Source organism: Panthera uncia, chromosome C2 (genome assembly GCF_023721935.1).
Source record: "Panthera uncia isolate 11264 chromosome C2, Puncia_PCG_1.0, whole genome shotgun sequence".
NCBI classification, from domain to species: Eukaryota; Metazoa; Chordata; class Mammalia; order Carnivora; family Felidae; genus Panthera; species Panthera uncia.
This window is the reverse complement of record NC_064810.1, coordinates 149,454,658-149,476,285: the sequence shown is the minus strand read 5'-3', so window position 1 is coordinate 149,476,285 and position 21,628 is coordinate 149,454,658. Positions and strand designations below refer to the sequence as shown.

The 21,628-nt window shown below is 40.7% G+C and overlaps 1 protein-coding gene and 1 pseudogene across 2 annotated transcripts in view; both read left to right on the top strand.

Moving 5' to 3' along the window:
- The window catches only part of OXSR1 (oxidative stress responsive kinase 1), a 102,313-nt gene that overhangs the window by 18,271 nt on the left and 62,414 nt on the right, over window positions 1–21,628 (top strand). Inside the window, exons 2-3 of one of the 2 annotated variants that reach the window (XM_049629005.1) lie at window positions 2,500–2,612; window positions 12,975–13,083. In XM_049629005.1, coding sequence (XP_049484962.1) covers window positions 2,500–2,612; window positions 12,975–13,083 — 222 coding nt within the window. Of the gene's footprint in view, window positions 1–2,499; window positions 2,613–12,974; window positions 13,084–15,470; window positions 15,608–21,628 lie in introns of those variants that run through there. The other variant, XM_049629006.1, reaches the window with a different exon arrangement.
- Window positions 4,893–7,362, top strand: LOC125921433 (elongation factor 1-alpha 1-like; annotated as a pseudogene).

Sequence of the window (21,628 nt, the reverse complement as noted above, 5' to 3'; positions counted from 1 at the left end):
AGGGTTAGTATTATTCAGGTTATCTATTTCATCTTGGCTGAGTTTTGATAGTTGTTTTCAAAGAATCGGCCCATTTTTTCTAAATTGTGGAATTAGGAACTGAAGTTGTTTGTGGTATTCTCTTTTTTGAAAATGTGAGGTAACAGTCACATAACCATATCCACCATTTTATTTATTTTTTATTTCTTTATTTTTTAATGTTTGTTTATTTTGAGAGAGAGAGAACACACTCGTGCCAGTGGGGAGGGACAGAAAGAGGGTGTGGGGGGAGAGAGAGAGAGAAAGAGAGAGAGAGAGAGAGGGAGGGAGAAGGAGAGAGAGGGAGAGGGAGGGAGAATCTCAAGCAGGCTCCATGCTATCAACATGGAGCCTGATTCGGGCTCAATATCATGAATCTTGAGATCACGACCTGAGCCGAAATCAAGAGTGGGACGCTTAACCCACCGAACCACCCAGGTGCCCCAAAACCCACCATTTTAAAAGTGTGCATTTCAGTGGTTTTTTTAGTATAGTCACAGGATTTTGCAACCTCTGTCTAAATCCAGAACATTTTCATTATCCCAGAAAGAATCCTGTTCCTCTTAAGCAGTAACTTTCGTTGTCTTCTTTTCCTAGCCCCTGGCAACTAGTAATATATTTTCTGTATGGATTTGCCTGATTTGGACATTTCATATAAATGGAGTCATACAATTTGTGGTTGGTTTATTTCACACAGCATAATGGTTTCAAGGTTAGCCATGTTGTTGCATATATCAGTACCTGCTCCTTGGTTCGTGGTCCCATCATTCTGACCTCTGCTTCCGTTAACTCTTCTTCTCTGACTCTGGCTCTCCTTCCTCCCTCTTATAAAGAAAGACCCTTGTAATTACATTGGGCCCACCCAGATTATCCAGGGTAATCTTCTCATCCTTAATTTAACATAATAACACATGCAGTCTTCTTGCCATATAAGGTAACATTCACAGGTTTCGAAGATTAGGACATGGACACTTTGTGGGGGACCATTATTCTACCTACCACACGGACATTAGATTTTGTGTTATTATCCACTGCTCCCTGAGCTTCTCTTCTTTCTCTTTTTCTTTCTTTTTGTTTTTTTTTTTTTTCAGTCCATTTTCTCTCTGTTGTTTAGATTGAGTATGCTATTGATCTTGTCCTCAAGTTCACCAAATTTATCCTCCATCATCTGTACTATTAAGCCTATCCAGCACGTTTTTATTTTGGAAATTGCATATTTCAGTTGTACACATAATTTCCATTTGGTGGTTTTAAAAAAATAACTTCTGTTTCTTTGCTAAAATTTTCTATTTTTTTATTTAGGGGAATTCTTAATTGTTTATCAGAGCATTTTTATGATGACTGCTTTAACATTTTTGTCGGATAACTCCAAATTGTGATTCACTTTGGTGTTGACATCAGTGCGGTTCTCTCTCTCATTCAAGTGTGTTTTTCCTGATTCTCGGTGTGCGATTTAAAAAAAAAAAATGTTATCCTGGGCATTTAAGATATTAATATGAGGCAACTCTTGATCCTGTTTAAGTCTTCTGTTTTAGTAGGCAATAACTCCATTTAGGTTTAGTGTGTAGGTCCTGGCCTGCTTTTGTGCAATCAAATGCTCTACCACTGAGCTATACCCACTCTGGCCTGCTTTTGTGAGCTGGGTAATTCCTATGATAATCTAGTTTTCGGAGCTCTGCATTGCTATTCTCTTCTTTATTTTATTATTCTGGCATCACAGGAGGTCCTGCTTGATCTCTACAGGTGCTGCTTGCGCTGACTGGTGGGTGTGGGCCCCCATCTCTGCTACTACGAAGGGCAGATTGCCTGGACATTGCCCCAGGTGGGGCAAATCTGGTCTGCTTCTGTCTGGGGCTGGGGTGGAGACTCTGCTGATGCTGATGCTGTGATGACTGGGGATCCTCCACTGTCTGAGATAAGGACTGGGGAGTCTGTCTTCCCTCTAGGTCTCTGCTAAGCTTCCCCCTTCACAGTCTTTGGCCAAAAAGCAAGATTTTCTTGTTTGTCCCTCTATGTTGGTGGTTCCGGGTTTCAGGCTTTTCTTGTGCCCAGCCATGGATATATGGGAGATAAAAGGAAAACCCAATGAACTCACAGTGGTGCTTTTCCTCACACCCCAAGGCCCCTGGCTCATCCACCTTCTACTTTTAGGGTCATCTTAGGATTGTCTGATGAATTCTTTCTAGGGTATTCAGTTGTATTCGGAAGGGAGGAGCAGGGAAAGGTGAGCCTGTGCCATCATACTCAGGAACTGGACCTGTAGCCGTTTTGATTCTTCCTCCCTGCCAGTATTTATTAGCAATTCTATGAAATGGTCGAAGGCCTTTGCTTTTATTGACACCCTGCTTTTTAGGGTGTCATCTGTTGTTGAGTGTGGGAACAAGATAAGGATTATTCTCTTGTTAAATTGTGTGGGAATTAGAAATGTCATGTTCTTATCTATTCGTCTATTCATTTACTCATTTATGTATTTGTCTTTAGGGAGCGGAGCAACGGCTGTGGTCCAGGCGGCATACTGTGCCCCTAAAAAGGAGAAAGTGGCAATCAAACGGATAAACCTTGAGAAATGTCAGACTAGCATGGATGAACTCCTGGTATGCACGTCTCCTATTTATTCCTTGGAGAAGTACACTCCTGTGTATATTCGTGTTGGAGTGAAAAATAACCAGAAATTTTTTTATTGCTTTTCTAAAAAGAAGGTTAAGTAATGTTCTTTGTAAATTTGTAAAATAAGTAAAATGTTATAAATTAAGTACTGTTTATTGTAAAATTTACAAAAATCCAGGGAAACAAAAAAATTAGTTGTAACCCTCTCATTCTGAGATTAATACTTGCTATATAGTTTTTTAGACTGCGTACATTTAAATATCTTTGTATTTTTATGATAATGTAGCCATCTACTTGTTCTTTTCATTGAAAATTTAATCAAATTTTTCTGTGTCTATATGTATGAATTAAAATGCTTTTTAGTATGTGTGTGCTTTTCCATTACGTAGGTAGACCACATTTTATTTAAGCTATTTCTGGTATTGGACAATTAATTTTTTTCTCTTTTTTATTGTTATAAACCTTGCTTCCTTGCTCGTCTCTTTCCTTAAACTAGTATCATGCTGGTATCGTGCAGTTACGATACCTGGGTTGAGTGGAATATGCTTGAAAAGGCTTTGGCCTCCTAGGAACATGGTACCAGTCTGCATTCTGACCACTGATGCAAGGTGAGAGGCAGAATGACCCCCAAGCAGCATTGCCTTCTCCAAAGGCTGGGGAAAAAGAGAGGAAAGGGAGACTCAAGGATTAGTAGCTACAAGAGATGTCCTGTGGCATTAAAAGCTAGTCACACAGAGATTGTTTTGTACTTCTTTTATGAGCCCTGACACCCAGAGCTGTGGGTGTGTAGTCAGTTTCAGCAATAAGACATGAGGTAGATTTTCAAATCATTTCACTTTGTAAATCCTCAGTTTCTTTGGCTTAAAATGGAAATAATAATATCTGTTTTGTGTACTTCACGGGGTTTTTCTTGAGGATCAAATGACCCAGTACCTGAAAACTATAAACTGCCATGCAAATGTGAACTAATATTGTTATTTTCTTAAGTATTTGTCTAAGATCATGTGCAGTTAGTGATAGAAAGGCAGGAGTTAGGCCTGGGATGATCTGCCAGTCCAGAAGTCTTTCCGCTCCCAGACTGGATTTAATTTCTGGTGTAACCTGCACTGAGTATTAGGGAAGACTGGGATAAAAGGAAAAGGGATAATAGAATTACACGTTGAACTTTCAGCAGAGGAAACAGATGCATTTCTTTAGGAGTTGGTAATGTATGAGCAGAAGCTGAAAAAGGAAGTTTCTGGTATGATCTTGAGCCTCTCTGGTGAGAGAACATACACTTGAAGGGAGATGCTGCTGGAAATCCTACACAGTGATCTTGGATTTACGGATGTCCGCAACCCCTTAGGGCATCATTTGGATATTGAACTGCAGTGATCATACAAAAAGGCTATAAATCGTAAACTAATTCTTTTGAGGAAACACAATTTTTTTTTTTTCTAATGTTAATTTTTGAGAGAGAGAGAGAGAGAGAGATAGCACCTGTGAGGGGCAGAGAGAGAGGGACAAAGGATCTGAAATGGGCTCTGACGGTGGAAAGCCTGATGCGGGACTCGAACTTACAAACTGTGAGATCATGACCTGAGCTAACGTCAGACAGTTAGCTGACTGAATCACGCAGGTGCCCCTTGAGGAGAAACAAAATTTTTAACCTATATAATTAAGACTAGAATTTGAGAAGCCCAGTATGAATTTGTATCATTTGTCAGTTACTTTACATAACCCTTAAGGAGAGCTTACAGGTGAATGAAAGTCTTATTATTTATTACTTTATGATTAAAGAAATGAAAGTTCAAAGCTTAAATAACTTGACTGTGTTCATATGACCATAATAGCAAACATCTTTTCAGTGATAGGCACTTAAGTGTACTTTACCCTCCTAAATGCCTCCCATGAGACAGGTAGTAGCTACATTTTAGATGAAGGAAGTAAATCCTACGATAAGTGACAGGGTCCGGATTAAAAATCAGGTCTTTCTGAGTCAGGTCTATCGTTTTCTACTTCACATAATGCTAACTAATTATAATCTTGCTTCAAAAGTAGAACATCTGTTCTCAGATGTTTGACATCTAGAAAGAAATATTTGTGTATTAACACTAGGGCCTTACTCGTAGAGGAATGCGTGTTTGGCGTAGCTTGGTAAAAGAAAAAGGTTAGCTTTCTCGCCATGGGTTTGCCTCCAGAACACACGTGTCGTGAAAACCACCACTGAACCTAAACCAAAATGGGAAAAGACTCATGTCGACATCGTCGTCGTTGGACACGTAGGTTCGGGCAAGTCTACCACTACTGGTCATCTGATCTACAAATGTGGTGGGATTGACAAAAGAACTATCAAAAAATTTGAGAAGGAGGCTGCTGAGATGGGAAAGGGCTCCTTCAGGTATACCTGGGTCTTGGAGAAACAAAGCCAAACGTGAACGTGGTGTCACCATTGGTGTCTCCCTGGGGAAATTTGAGACCAGCAAGTTCTACACGACCATCATTGATGCCCCGGGACTCAGAGACTTTATCAAAAATATGATTACAGGCACCTCTCAGGCGAATTTGAAGCAGGTATCTCCAAGAAGGGGCAGACCCGTGAGCATGCCCTTCTGGCTTACACACTGGGCGTAAAACAACTTATTGTCGGTGTTAACAAAATGGATTCCACTGAGCCCCCGTACGGCCAGAAGAGATACGAGGAAATCGTTAAGGCAGTCGGCGGCTACATTCAGGAAATTGGCTACAACCCCGACACCGTAGCATTGGTGCCAATTTCTGGTCGGAATGGTGACAGCATGCTGGAACCAAGTGCCAACATGCCATTGGTTCAAGGGATGGAAAGTTAAGTGTAGAGCGGCAATGCCAGTGGAACCACGCTGCTTGGAGCTCTGGATTGCGTTCTGCCACCTGCTCGTCCAACTGACAAGCCCTTGCGTCTGCCCCTCCAGGATGTCTACGAAATTGGTGGTATTGGTGCTGTCCCTGTGGGTCGAGTGGAGACCGGTGTCCTTAAGGCAGGCCCGATGGTCACTTTTTCTCCAGTCAGTGTTACAACTGAAGTAAAGTCTGTTGAAATGCACCGCGAAGCTTTGAGTGAGGCTCTTCCTGGGGACAGCGTGGGCCTCAGTGTCAAGAACGTATGTGTCAAAGATGTTCGTCGTGGCAGCGTGGCTGGGGACAGCAAAAATGACCCACCAATGGAAGCAGCCGGCCTCCCAGCTCTGGGGATTATCCTGAACCATCCAGGCCAGGTCAGTGCCGGATATGCACCTGTGCTGGACTGTCACACGGCTCACATCGCCCGCAAGTTCGCTGAGCTGAAGGAGAAGATGGACCGTCGTTCTGGAAAAAAGCTGGGAGATGGTCCTGAGTTCTTGAAATCTGGTGACGCTGCCATCGTTGATACGGTTCCTGGCACGCCCATGGGTGTCGAGAGCTTCTCTGACTGTCCTCCTCTGGGCTGTTCGCCGTTGGTGACATGAGACAGACGGTTGCTGGGGGTGTCATCAAGGCGGTGGACAAGAAGGCAGCTGGAGCTGGCAGAGTCACCAAGTCTTCCAGAAAGCTCAGAAGGCTAAATGAATATTACCCCCAATACGTGCCACCCCAGTCTTAATCAGTGGTGGAAGAACGGTCTCAGAACTGTTTGTGTCCGTTGGCCATTTAAGTTGAATAGTAAACGACTGGCTGATGACAGCAGTGCATCGTGAAACCTTCAGAAGGAAAGGAGAATGTTTTGTGGACCATTTGTTTTTTGTGTGTGTGGCAGTTTTAAGTTACTAGTTTTTGAAATCAGTACTTTTTAATGGAAACAACTTGGCCAAAAATCTGTCACAGAGTTTTGAGACCCACTAAAACAAAAGTTTAATGAGAAAAAAAAAAAAAAAAGAAATAGGTTAGATCTCCATCATTTTGCCCACCTAGTCCAATAAGCTTTAGATTGCAAAGATAGTATTTATATATTTGACAAATAAGTGAAGGGAGGAGGAGAGTGACTTGTAGTAAAGCACATTTAAGATAATTGGCTTTTTTGGGGCGCAAACAAGTAAGGTCCCACCAAAGCCTGAAGAAACATCGGGAACATAAAGAATGCTGGATTTATGTGGTATTTGTAAGGTCAGGAGCTGAGATCTGAGTGAGAAGGGCTCTGTTTCTGAGAGTCGAGAAGCCCTTTAAGTTTATCTTAAAAATCTTTTAGATCAACATACCAAACTTTTGGTGTTGTGATTTTTAATTTTTTTTTCAAAATTGTCTTTACAATAACGTAGAAAGGGTGCTGACGCGAACCAGATTATAGGTGCGTAGCCTGTGTGACAGTTATCAGTGAGGAGGCAGTATAGCGCTCCTTTCTTTTGTCAAAATGTTTTCTTGTCTGACAGCCTTTGCTAAGTGTGGTTGGGAAATCAGCTGTCAAATTTTACTGCATTTATTTTCTCCAGAGATATTATTCACAGGCACACTATGCAGTATTTTGAGCTTTTTCTCTTCTCTGGTAGATACTAGGACTAGATTCATTGGACAAACACTTGAGGGGAACATGAAGAGACTTAAAATGTCTTTCTATCTACTAGGAGGCTCACAATCCAGTTGAAGAGTTAAAACTCTTGGGATGCCTGGCTGGCTCAGTCGGTTAAGTGTCTGACTCTTGATCTCAGCACAGGTCTTGGTCATGAGTTCAAGTCCTGCGATGGGCTCCACCCTGGGCATGAAACCTATTTGGGGGGAAAAAAAAAAAAAAAAGTTAAGACTCTTGTGTCCTATACAAGGCCCAGCATGACAAACACCTGGAAGAGGTATTAAGTACTTTGAAGTAAGAGAGGAGGCATCCTCCTGGTTACAAGAATGGAGTCCTCCGTGGAGATGTTTGTGTTCTGGCCCACCAGAGCTGGGGGATACTTTGAACAGAGATAGAAACCTTACTAGGCAGGGGTGTAGAGTTGGGAAAGAATTCTTTTTATGTATATATTCATAAATATTAATATCCCTGAAACGTTTTCATAAAATAATTTTAATTATATTATGTGGGACACACACTGATTTTCTATTTCTTTTTTTGTTTCTAACATTACCTACTTAAGTTTGTCTCCTGGCCCATGTGGGTTGCAGCCCATAATTTGAGGTACAATGGGCCATACAAAGAGGTATTAAGATTCTAAATTCAGGCAGTGACAGTAATAATGGAAAGGAAGGCACATTCCCTAGACATTTTATTATTTTATTTTATTTGTTTTTTAAAGTTTATTTATTTTGAGAGAGAGAGAGAGAGAACAGCAGAGAGTCAGAGAGATAATTCCAAGCAGACTCCACACCGTCAGCGCAGAGCCTGATGCGGGACTCAAACTCAAGAACCACGAGATCAGGACTGGAGCCAAAACCAAGAGCTGGACGCTTAACCAACTGAGTCACCCAGGTGCCCCCTGCTCAGACATTCGATAGATGGAAGAATTGTTTGTTTCATATTGAGCATTCCACGAGGGCAGGGACTTTATTGTGTTCACTCTGTATGAGTGAATAACTTAACATTACTTGGGGGCCTGACTGAATGGTGTGAAACAGATGAAAACTGCTTGCATTGGGGTAATTAGAAAATCAGGAGTAAATGTTACAAATGGAGATGCGTTCCAGGAATGAAAAGTGATCATTAAGCAATACTTGAGAGCTTCCGGTGGAGAACGAAGTCCACACAAAAGCTGTTGGCAGCAGCAGGTAACAGGACTGTCAAGAAAGCACTTTCAGTAGGGGGGTGGAATTCATTTTGATGTGGAAGGGAGCCACTGGGAAAATTGAGTCAGGAATATAGCACTCTTGCAAAACACTTACATACGTATTTTTCCTTTTGAACTGAAAGGGAAAAGGATAATTTCAGTGGGATTTAAGATAAAGGAACCCTCCCTCCCACCCCTTAAAGGAATAGACGAGAAGGAAGGAAATCTTTAAGGCCCTTTCGGTTTTTGAATTTGATGGTTCTCTGATAGTCTCCTGTTAGAAGACCCTTTGTGAGCTGTCCCTGCCCGCCCCCCCCCCCAGAGTAACCCTTAGTTTCAATTTAAGACATTGGACAGTTTGACCCCAACTCTGTGCATGAATTGTCACACTGTCTTACCTGCCTCATCCAGTGAGTCACCAAGTCCTATGGTTTATACTTCTTCAGCACAGCTCTTGACTCCTCCCTGTCTTTCCATTCATATTGCCACTTATTTTTTTTTTTTAGCCTTCTGTTTTTTAAAATTATTTTTAGATGTTTATTTTGAGAGAGAGAGAACATGTGCACAAGTCGGGGGAGGGCGGAGAGAGAGAATCCCAAGTAGGCTCCACATTGTCAGCCCAGAGCCTGATCCTGGCCTCAGTCTCATGAACCCGGAGATCGTGATCTGAGCCGAAATCAAGAGCTGGACGCTCAACGGACTAAGCCACCCAGGCGCCCCTAAAACTATATTTTGAGATAGTTTTAAACTTCTAGAAGAGTTGCAAAAGAAGTACAGAAAGTTCCTGTATGCTGTTCACCCAGGTTCTCCTGACAGTAACATAACCCCAGTGTAAATACCCAAACCGAGTAACTAGTTATTTATAATTTTTCAGGCCACCATTGTCCCTCACCCAGGTCATAGCAACAGCCTTAGGCAGTATCATTGCCTTTAGTCTCGCCTTCCCACACTTACTTTCTAATTGTAGCTAGAGTGTTTCTATGAAATGGCATATATAGTTAAAGCTCTGATGCCTTCCCTTTGCTGTTAAGATGAAGCCTGAATTCTTGAACACACTTACACAGTCCTCTATGATACGGTCCCAAGTAACTCAACAGTCAGACCTGTAAAACTTACAGGAAGCCATCCCTGATTATCACTCCTATTTTTTGATAATTGGCCTCTCCAGTGAAATCACGTAGTATCTAGTACTTCTCCTATCAAACTATTTATTGTTGTGTGTTGTTAAATTAGTATTGGTCTGACTTCTTCACTCGACTGTAAGTTTCATGAGGGCTCACCCTCGTAGTGAAGCACCTAGCACTGCGCCTGGCACATTGGTAAATGTCCGTTGAAAGCATGAACTGCTTGCCTTAGGTTTACTCATTGCATCCTAAAATATGTCTTGCGTATTTCATCTTTTGTGTGGTTGTGCCTCTCACCTTCTGCTGTCGTTTCCCTATATCCTACCGCACTAAACCTCGTTCTTACCTCCTTTGCAAGGACTTCTTGCCTACCTTCATTGTTCTTTCCAGAGGATTCTTGTAACGTGCTATCTTTACAACTTGCTGGCAATATATGTTGTCCTATATATTCCCTCTCCTATGTACTTCTCATCTCCATTAATCTTCATAGCACTATGTCAACAGGCAGGTGCTGACTTTAGTTTTACTTAGGTTTTAGTACAGAAGACTGTGCTGGTGACTTTGGAGGTTGGAAAAATGCGTACGGCAAGGTCCTTGCTATAAAGGAATTTACATTCAAGTAGAAACGATAAGCAAAACTAAGGTTCACAGAGCACTGCTTTTGAATCAGAGCCTATGGGCAACTTTTACACAATTGGCTCTACTGTACAAAGACCAAGGGCATAGGGCAAGTACAGTAATTGAATAAGTAAAAAGTTGTATAAATTAATTCATTCAATAAATATTTGTTGAAGGTGTACTGTGTGCCAGGCACAGTGTTAAGTGCCACGAATACAGAGTCTTAGCTTTCTTTGAGCTTAAAGTTTTGTGAAGGGTACAGAAAAATAAATAAGCAGTTACTATATAATATGATAAGTTCTGCAGTGTTTAGGGAATCTACTTTTTTGTGTGGATTTTTAAAAATTCAAGTATAATTAACAAACACTTATATATTAGTTTCAGGAGTACAGTATAACGATTCAACAATTTTGTACAATACTCAGTGCTCACGATAAGTATACTCTTAATTCCCTTTATGTATTTCACCCCCCCCCCACACACACACACACACTTCCCCTTTGGCAACCACCAATTTGTTCTCTGTATTTAAGAGTCTGGTTTTTTTGTCTGTCTCTTTATTTTCTTGGTTTTGTTTCTTAAATTCTGTATATGAGTGAAATCATATGTTGTCTTCCTCTGACATATTTCACTTGGCCATTATACCCTCTAGGGCCATCCATGTTATTGCAGATGGCAAGATGTCATTCTTTTTTAGGCTAATAGCCCCGTGTGTGTGTGTGTGTAATATGCACCAGCTTGCATTTAGAGATCCACTTTTGGAAGTACTTGCTTTCAGGAGCTCTCAGTCCACCAGGGAGGAACAGATAAGTAAGCACCCAATGCACTATCCAGTACATATGGGCTGTGATGTAAAGAGATACACAGGGAGTTTGGAAGCATCCTTGGGGAACTGGTAGAAGTGATATTTTGGCTAGATCAGAAGGAAGAATTGGCATTTTTAGCTAGGGTAAAATAATGATGGAAGTCTATTTGAGGCAGAGGGAACAATAGGGTTAAATATCCATGGTTGAAGAAGCGTGCTCACCTGAAGTTTACTGTGGCTGGATTGTAGAGGGTATTTTGGGGTAGGGTCAGTGAAGGGAGTAGGATTGAGACTGGAGAGGTAGGCAGGGCCCAGATCACTCAGGGCTATATGAGGCATTTTATCTCACCCAGCCTAATTTAAATGCATAACCCCAAGGTTGTAGATAAACTTAGAGGGTGCTCAGGTTTCTACTTTGGATTTAGTTTATGACCTTGTCCTGCTTTAGGAGATTTCTTTTCAGAGGGAGAATTGTTAATTAATTCACAAAAATGGGATGAAACGATATTTTCAAAATAAAACAAAACCCACAAACCAAAAAGGAACCTCTACCTGAATAGACATTTTCCCGAAGAAGACCTACAGATGACCAACAGGCACATGAAAAATGCTCAACATCACTCATCATCAGGGAAATGCAAATCAAAACCACCTCCCACCTGTCAGAATGGCTAAAATAAAAAAGACAAGAAATAACAAGTGTTGGTGAGGATGTGGAGAAAAGGGAAGGAACGAACCCTCGTGCACTACTGGGAATTCAAACTGATGTAGCCACTGTGGAAAACGGTATGGAGGCTTCTCAAAAAATTAAAAATAGAACTACCATATGATCTAGTAATTATTCCACCGCTGGGTATTTACCGCCTAAAAATGAAAATACTAATTTGAGAAGATATTTGCACCCCTGTGTTTATCGCAGCATTGCTTACCATAGCCAAGATTTGGAAGCAACCCAAGTGTCCATCTACAGATGAATGGATAAAAAAGATGTGATTTTTACACAGACACACACACAGTGGAATACTACTCAGACATAAAAAATCATGGAGTCCTGCCATTTGTGGCAACGTGGATGGGCCTAGAGGATACTATATTAAGTGAAGTAGGTCAGATGAAGAAAAATACCGTATGATTTCACTTGCATGTGGAATCTAACAAACAAAACGAGAACAAACAAAAACCAGACTGCTAAATACAGAGAACAATCTCACCGTGGGGGTGCAGGGTGATGGGTGAGCTAGATAAAGGAGATTGAGAGATATAAACTTCCAGTTATAAATAACTAAGTCACAGAGATGGAAAGTCCAGCATGGAGAATATAGTCAATAATATTATAATAATATTGTATGGTGACCACATTTACCGTGGTGAGCAGTGAGTAATGTATAGAATTGTCAAGTCACTGGTGTTGTATACCTAGAACTCCTACAACCTTGTATTTCAACTGTCTTTCAATAATAAAAATACATTTTAAAGACAGAATAAAGACACTTGAAGACAAGCAAAACAAAACAAAAACCACCCTCTGTTTATTAGTCATTATGCTCTATGGCTGTAAAACCAGATTTCCCAAGATGCTTTTTCTTTTTTTTTTAATTTTTTTTTTTTTCAACGTTTTTTATTTATTTTTGGGACAGAGAGAGACAGAGCATGAACGGGGGAGGGTCAGAGAGAGAGGGAGACACAGAACCGGAAACAGGCTCCAGGCTCTGAGCCATCAGCCCAGAGCCCGACGCGGGGCTCGAACTCACGGACCGCGAGATTGTGACCTGGCTGAAGTCGGACGCTTAACCGACTGCGCCACCCAGGCGCCCCCCAAGATGCTTTTTCAAGAGCACCTTGAAGTAACAATGTGTGTCCCCACGGAGGCCTTTGCGGTGTCATATAAGTAGTGCATGTTTCGAGTTCCAAAGATTATGAGTGGAATGACTAGTCAGAATGGACTGAGGGAAACTGAGGGTTTTTTTTCGTTTAACTCTTCTCAAGGAGGTCAGAGCCATGGAGATCTCACAGAGGCTTAAGCCAGCCTTGGATTTACAAATCTGAATTCGCTCACTTGTAGTGTTGTTTCAGGCTTGCGTATGATAAATTAATCCTATTTTCTCTTCCTTGTAGAAAGAAATTCAAGCCATGAGTCAGTGCCATCATCCTAATATTGTGTCTTACTACACGTCTTTTGTGGTAAAAGATGAGCTGTGGCTAGTCATGAAGCTGCTAAGTGGAGGTGAGTAGAGTATGGTGAAACGCTAACTTCCGTTGGTTGGAAAGGTAATAAAGATATCCGGTTGGTTTTTTCCTGGTTTGGTTTTCGTGCACATTGGCATTGGAGGAGATGCTGAGGACTTAGTATCTGCTAAAGATGGGAGGGCATGAGCCGAGACAGGTCTCACACGTTGCATTTGGTTGCCATGCCTCTGAAGCCTCACTCCATCTCTGATGGTTCCCCACAGCTTCCTTTGTGCCATGACAGCAGCTTGCTGAAGGTTCTGGTCAAGGGTCTGACCATAACTTCTTATAGAATGACCCGCATTTCGGACTTATCTGGTTATTTCTTCCTGGTGATATTTAACTCGATTTGTTTCCCTTGCTTTCTTACAAATTAAAAATTGGACCCAAAGGCTTGATTCGATGTAAGTTAGAAATTTTTGGACAGTATTTTGTGGGTGACGCTGTGTTCGTAGTGCATCACACCAGGAAGTGTTGCTTTCTGGTTATATCTTTAATGGTGATGTGACTTTCGATTGCTTGAGATTTTGACAGCCAGACCTCACCATGGAAAAGTTAACTTGTTCCCCTTTGCAGCTAGCGAGTAATCTGTGAGGTGATACTTGGGCACTGAGAGTATCCAGTTCCCCACCTTTTTTTTTTTCCCATTTTTTAAAGTTTATGTGTTTATTTTGGAGACAGCGAGAGAGAGAGACAGAGAGGGCATGAGCAGGAGAGGGGCAGAGAGAGAGAATCCCAAGCAGGTTCTGCACTGTCAGCGCAGAGCCCTACGTGGGACTCAGTCCCACCAACCGTGAGATCATGACCTGAGCCGAAACCCAGAGTCAGCCTCTTAACTAACTGAGCCACTCAGGCGCCCCTCCCCCCTTACTCTTTCCTTTAATGATTTTAGCATCCATTCACAGTCCTTGTTTGAATTAATTATTCTGTCAAGGGTTGCAGAATGGTGACTTTTCTCATTGCATCCTTTCTTTTACATTTGTAAACTTGGCATTGTTCTGTGTAAAGGAACTTTACCTCGTTAACTGGAGTTCTTTGGGTAATCTGTATTGTGGTTCCTACTAAAAATGCAAGATAAATAATTGATTTTTTTTTTCAGTACTAATTTTCAGAGTAAAGGGTTGATTTAATACTCACCTCCAGTGGTTGCAAATAGGGTTTGTTTGTTTTTTTTCCTTTTTCCTGTTGGGTAAGGCTTTCATTTTTTTTTTTTTTTTTTTTTTTTTTTTTTTTTTTTCTTTTGGGTAAGGGTTTTTTTTTTTTTTTTTTTTTTTTTTTTTTTTGAGTGTCATCATAGACACAAGGAATTTTATATATTTAGTGTCTTTCAATGTAGTTTTACTCTCTTCTTTGGACGCTCAGGTCATCCAAAATTTTGTCATTAGGACTCCCTTTAAGCTTATTCCTGTGTCCTTTTGACATGAATGCGTTAGTCTTTGGTTACTTCCTTGTTTTTTGGTTCAGGATTTCCTAGGGTCACGTTTATATTACTTTTCCTAGATCCACAATCAGCCAATACTCCAAGGAGTTCTGATTTTTGTTAGGGGAAAGGTATTTAGAAAGCATAAGTAGGATGTTTGGTCATTGCTACATCATTATCATCACTTCTAGTTGAAAGAGCTTAGAAATATATTAAAAATTATGATTTGGAATTAATATTTCCATTTCAAGTTTAACATTATAGACTTTTGAAGCTTCTTTGAAATTATACGTGAATCTCTTTTCTCTTATACAGAAAATTTTGGTCCCCAGTATTATGATTAAGTACGGTGCTTTATCCTGCCATATGTATACAGTTATTTCTGCTTAAGTCCTTAGAATAAAATGTAAGTATTACTGATGGCCAGAAGCAGACCATTGTCGCTAGATTGGACATTTTGTTGTTATGGTTATCTGAAGGCCCAAGTCACGTAGTAACTTAGACATTTTGCCAAAGCACGGATTTGAATCGTGGCGAGATTGGGAGGACTAGTGAGTGATGGAGCCGCCCGACCTTCCCATCACTGTGCTGCTTGGTTTTTGTTTGCATATGTATTTTGTGTAGGAGCATGATTTTCCATTTTAGAATTGAACACTTGACTTCCCTAGCGAGGCCATAAAGGAAAGAGCATAGGCTTTAGAATTAAATTCCAGCTTTCCTACTTCGCCGGTTTATGTCATTGGGCAAATTATTTAAACCCTTTGAACCTGTTAACTTTTCTGTCACATGGGGATACCTTTCTGTATTTTAGGTATTGGGGAGTAGTAATTGAGATGACGTACGTCAAGCATCTATAATTGTGCTGACATGTAGATGCACAAGAAATTGAGTCATTAATAATAATCCCATGTTATTTGATGCTTTTCAGTGTAGCCAGAATCACCTTTTTGTTTCAATCCCATTAGTGACACACTGGAGAAACTGGATTGCTTTGTTAAAGGCCTTGTTCATATGATGGTTGGAATCCTTGCTAACACCAACCACCTTTCAAGATGGTGGTCAAGCATGGTTCTTTCAGTATGGACAGATATGGGAATATTAGGTAATACTGTATCTTTCATTATTGATCACCTATAGCATAATTTGCTTTATTTGTAACTTACAAAAATGTGTAATACAGAGTTTTTAATGTTTTGCTGAAAAGTCCTCTGATGAATAGCAGTACTTTGTCTGCTTAATTCTTTCATCCGTACCTGTATGCCAGCCCATCCTTTCTGCTACTCCTGAGCAGAACGAATGTATATTTTTTAAGAAATCCCCGTTTCTTCTGCAGGGAGTATATATCCTGATCTCAGAAGGGGCAGGACATGTAGCTGGGTGGGACATCTATTAAATGTACCTTTCTGTCTCTCCTCGTCTTAGGTTTACTGGGACAGTGCCCAACTTTTCCAGCCTAGGACTCAGCACGTTTCCTGGGGGATAATTTTCAAACATGTTCCAGCTGTTAACTCTTTTTATAATTACTGACCTTTTTTTTTTTTTTTTTGAGTCAACGTAATCTTACATCTAAGCCTTTAAAAATATTAAAGAATTGCATCTTTTTTAGGAAAATGAAATCTTGCTTGTTTTAGTCAGAAAGTGAATAAACATTTAAACTGAAGAAATACATTAAATACTTTTAGAAAACAAAAGCTAGACCCGAGCACAGCTTCAAAATGTTTTTTTTTATTATTTATTTATTTGTTTGTTTATTTTAATGTTTATTTCTGAGAGAGAGAGAGAGACAGAGCATGAGCAGGGGAGGGGCAGAAAGAGAGGGAGACACAGAATCTGAAGCAGGCTCTGAGCTGTCAGCACAGAGCACGACGTGGGGCTCAAACCCACCGACCGTGGAATCATGACCTGAGCCGAAGCCGGGCACTCAACCGACTGAGCCACCCAGGCGCCCCTAAAATGTTTTTAAAATACAGAGAAACTGTGCCAAGATTTATTGCTCGTTTAAAATTCCATTCATCAGATACTTACTGATCACCACTGCATTGGTGAATCATGTTCCTTGCTCTTATGGGCCTCATAGCTAATAAGGAAAAGTTACAATTAAATAAGTATAAGTATGTAGAGTACCAGGAAGAAGTATCAGGTGCCATGGGAACAGGTACCAGGAGACTGTATTTTATTGAGGGAGAATGGGTGTGGTGGGGTTAACAAAGACTTTCCTCAGGAGGTGACGTTCAGCTGAGACCAGAGGAATAGGTAATAATTAGCCAGGTAACGTGGGAAGTGGGCGAGATTTCAAGGGAAGGATGGGAGAAGTCATCCAGATAGAGGGAACACCATGCAGAGAAGGTTCTGGAGGCAGGATGGAAGAGTATGGTGTGTCTTGCGAAACTGATGGGGGCCTACAGAAGGAGCAGAGAGAGTGAGAGGAGAAGACCATTGATAAGCAGAGGCTCCCTTTGAGTAATTAAGTCATGTGAATAACCAGAGTTAACAGAAATATGTGTAGGCTATCTTCTTTCACATCAACTTTTTTTAGCCAAAATGTATAAAACAAAAGCATATTTTAAAAAAAAGTTCATTTATTTAGAGAGAGCACACGTGCACACGCGTGCAGAGGGATGGGGCAGAGAGAGAATCTCCAGCAGGCGTGGCACTGTGAGCACAGAGCCTGATGCGGGGCTCGAACTCACGAACCGCGAGATCGTGACCTGCGCCGAAATCAAGAGTTGGGTGCTTAACCGACTGAGCCATCCAGGTGCCCCCAGATTTCTTTCTTTTAAAAAAAAAAAAAAATGTATTTTAGAGAGAAAGTGTGAGTGGGGAGGGGGCAGAGGAAGAGAGACAATCTGAAGCAGGCTCCACCCTTAGCACTGAGCCTGACGTGAGTTTCAATCCTATGACCCTGAGATCATGACTGGAGCTGAAACCAAGAGTCGGACACGCCACTGACGAGCCACGCAGGTGCCCCCTAAAAACAAAAGCGTATTGGGGCGCCTGGGTGGCTCAGTTGGTTAGGTGTCTGACTTCAGCTCAGGTCATGATCTCACGGTTTGTCAGTTCAAGCCCAGCATCAGGCTCTCTGCTGTCAGCACAGAGCCCACTCTGACTCCTCTGTCCTTCTCTCTCCTTGCCCCTCCCCTGCTTGCACTCTCTCTCTGTCTCTCAGATAAATAAACTTTAAGAAAAAACCAGAAGCATATTTTTCATCTAGCAACATGTACTGACGTAGAATTTAAGAAGCTAATTAAATCATAATCTGAGTTGCAGCTGTCACTCTTACACCCATCAACCCGGTGGACGTCATGGTTAAAATAAGTTGAATTTCGTGTGTCAGTATTACAGTCATTTCTTAATGCCTCCTTATAACTGTAATATTCTTCTGTGAATTAATCTCTGATGTTGAATGTTGAGATTTTAGTATAGGAAGCTAATCTTCAGAAATTGGAAGCAGTTCTGATCTAAAGAGCTATTTCTGCAGCTTATTAGCACCAAACTGCAATGTAAGAGTTTTAGAAATCAAAGTAATTAAGAAAGTTTCTGAAAGGAGAAGAGAGAATTACCTATTCGACTTAGAGTGATGACTTGTAGCAATGCAGAAATCTAATTTAAATTCACTGTCTTAGTGAATTATTTTGTTGTTTAGAGATGCTCTCAACTTTGTCATCTTCTAAGACATAAAAAAAAGTATGGGAAGTTTTTCATTTTCAAGTTTATTTTATTTTTATTTTTGAGAGAGAGCGAGTTGGGGAGGGACAGAGAGAAAGGAGGATAGAAGATACGAAGCGGGCTCTGTACTGACAGCAGAGAGCCCGACATGGGGCTTGAGTTCGTGAACCGTGAGATCATGACCTGAGCTTGAAGTTGGAACCTTAACCGACTGAGCCACCCAGGTGCCCCAAGTATGGGAACTTCTTCGATCTAAGCAGGACCCGAATAGAATATCTGGTATTAATAATAGGGACCATCTTTGGTTGTTCAGGCAACAACGGAGGGGTATGTCTATTTGTCTGAAGTGGAATATTCAGCCCAAGCAAATTTGACCCCTTTGAAACCTTCCATGGCTCAGGAAGAAACGAACAAAACCCAGTGGCTGAATATCGGTTAAAGCTTCTTGGCAGAAATTCTGATAACTAACATGAGCTAATTTCGGATTCAAAGAGTGTTGTTTCATAAAAGTAAACTGAGGCAATAAACATGTTGACTGAATAATTTGATTGAGCAATATAATTAGGAGATTTCACAAGTGCCTTAACCCGGAAGCTCCTTTGCTACTTTTTCAAAAGTATTTTAATATGTAATAATGATATTCTTGGACAGTAAAAGTTTTGCATTGCTTTTTAAATGTTCTGTGCCATAGGCAAGGAGAGCAGACATGAGATGGATTTTTGGAATAGGTGTTTACATTTTAACTTTTTGCTTTGTTACCAAATTTGTACTTATTCCCTCTTGTTTTTCATTCTCCTTGCTATTACTCTGAGAAATGCTTAGGTTTCAATGGGCAGTGTTCATCTAGGAGCCTAGGTTGTTAAAATACACCTTCTTGGGCCCACTTTAGATCTCTTGAATGACAGACAGTCTGTGAGATCTGGAAATCTACACTTTTAACTAGTTTGCCAACTAATTCCTTCATGTGTTAAAGTTTGAGATCTGATTATCTGTGTAAAATATTTCTTCCAGATTGTGCCCAAGGATATAAGACGGTGCATGCTGTTACAACCTTCCCTTTTTATTCTTAATTTTCTTTAGGTGTTAATTGATTCATCCAGTGATAATCTGCAGTCTTCTTTTGCTTAGCGTATCTTACCTTCACCTTTCTTAGTTGATATGAAGACTTCCATGTAATTTTGATATTTGAGGAGGGAGGATTATAAGCACCATCATCATGTTGGATGCTACAAGATGCTGAAGAAATCATATGGGAACAAATGGGTACTTTCTAGGACCAAATTTATCAATTAAAGATAAAGGTCTTAGTGGCATGATTATCCCTCCACCAATAAAAATTACATTGTTGGGAGACTGAATTGGAGAAGAAATTTTATACCACGAAAGAGGGGGCTTTTTATATAGCTTGTTAAAAATGTCTGTTATGAACATAGACTGGGGACGTGCACTGCTTTAATTTCCCCATTGATCATTGGTGTTGTGAAATCATTAAAAATCTTTTAAGTTTTTTTTTTAATGTTTATTATTTTAGAGAGACAGACACGCAGAGCATGAGCAGGGGAGGGGCAGAGAGAGAGGGAGACACAGAATCTGAAGCAGGCTCCAGGCTCTGAGCTGTCAGCACAGAGCCCGACGCGGGGCTCGAACCCACGAACCGCAAGATCATGACCTGAGCCGAAGTCGGACCCTTAACCGACTGAACCACCCAGCCGCCCCGATCTTTTAAGGTTTTAAAAAGGAGTTCCTGGTTCAACTCTTTAAAAATACAGATCTAATAACCTTTTATGTACCCTAGGTCTTTATTGCTCCATTTTCTTGATCTACCAGACTGGAAATTCCCAGAGTCAACTGTTGTGCCATGTGTATCTTGCCATATTTTGTGGCACCCCGTTCTAGATCTTGCATATAATATGGCCAAATTGTTGAATGAATACATTGTGTTAGTTTTTAATTCCTAGTAGGAATTTTCCCCTTTGCATTCCCTATTTTCGATATTCTTTGCATTACAAACGTGTGTCTCGATTGGCGTTTATACAGATGTCTTCTTACTAAGCAGTTCTTATGTGGCCTGGATTTCTCAAAAAAATGAGACATGTGGCCTGTTGGTATAGTGACTTTGCTTTGGAGATTAATATGTGATTGATTAAGCAGAACTTTTAAAATGTCTCCTTTAGGCCTCCCCCTGTGTGAGTCACAGTCTTGTGAATCCCAGCAATAAAGAGGGGAAAGTCTGATAGTGTATTAGAAAACACCACCTGGGATCTGGAGCCTCCCTGGTTCACGGTCTCCAGAAAGTAAATTGCCTGTCTTCCTGCTGGACATGGGGAGTGGCAGTGGTCTGGTTTCCAGAGAGAGGAGGAGGAATCTGGGCATCTTCTTCCCCATTATACGAATTTTCAACCAGTTTTCCCGTTTCCAGCCCTTTTCTTCAATCTCCTCTCACTTCCCCTTAGGTAGTCCTTGGTGTATGTGCTCTGTTGGGATACGCCGTTTCCTAACTGGCATAGTCCTCCACAGGCATTGGACTTTCAGATTTCTCTCTTCTGCTTAGCTTTTTGTTTTCCTTCCTGCAAAACATGATTGTTGTCTCTCTTCTTTATCTTCTCTGTTTTCTTTTTCATCCGGGGTTTATGCCTGTTTTATCAAGTGTATGAAGTTAATGGATTTCAAGTGGGAGCTGAAGTAAATGTGTGTTCTGTCCTCCCATGTTTTGGAGGATCCCATCTAGACCCTGCTTTCCATCTATTTGGAAGTACATTTTTTACTTGTTACGTGTGTGAAATAAAAGCACCCACCAGGGCAAGTTTTCAACATAAGTTTGTGTTTCAGTTTTAGTCTTGATCATTCAGGTCTTGTGCCAAGAAATGGAAATCTAATCTTTTCTGTGCAGTTTATGGTATATTCTACTTCTTGGCACAATTTCTAATATTAAAGATTGTTTTGTTTTGGTTCTGTGATCTTTATGGGCCATTGTACTACCAGAAATCTTACTAATCTTCAGCAGACTTTTTATTATTATAATTATGTATGGCAGTCAAGATTCTATGATTTTAATTACTATGTAGGTATCTTTTCCCTCCCTCCCCCCAGTTTTTAGTCGGGGCATTATTTCTGATCCTGGGAAGAATGGGATTGCTAATACATCGTAGCTATTATTTAGAGAGAACTGCCGTTTTTATCCTTTCATTTTTTTCCTTGCCTTACTTATTATTTGTTAAACTGAAAATTAATTTTAACCCACATGCGACCCTGACTTTCCAAGAATTTCTTCTGTAATCTGACCTGTGTTGCAATCGTATTTTTATACGTTTAATCATATAGTGTCGCATAGTCTGATCCAGTGTCGGAAACTTAAATTCGTTCGTGGTATTTTATACTAATGTGTTATAGATGGGTAAGGTTTACCTAGGGATTCTTCAGATGTGGTTAAAAATCCTCTACCACCTTTTCCAAATTC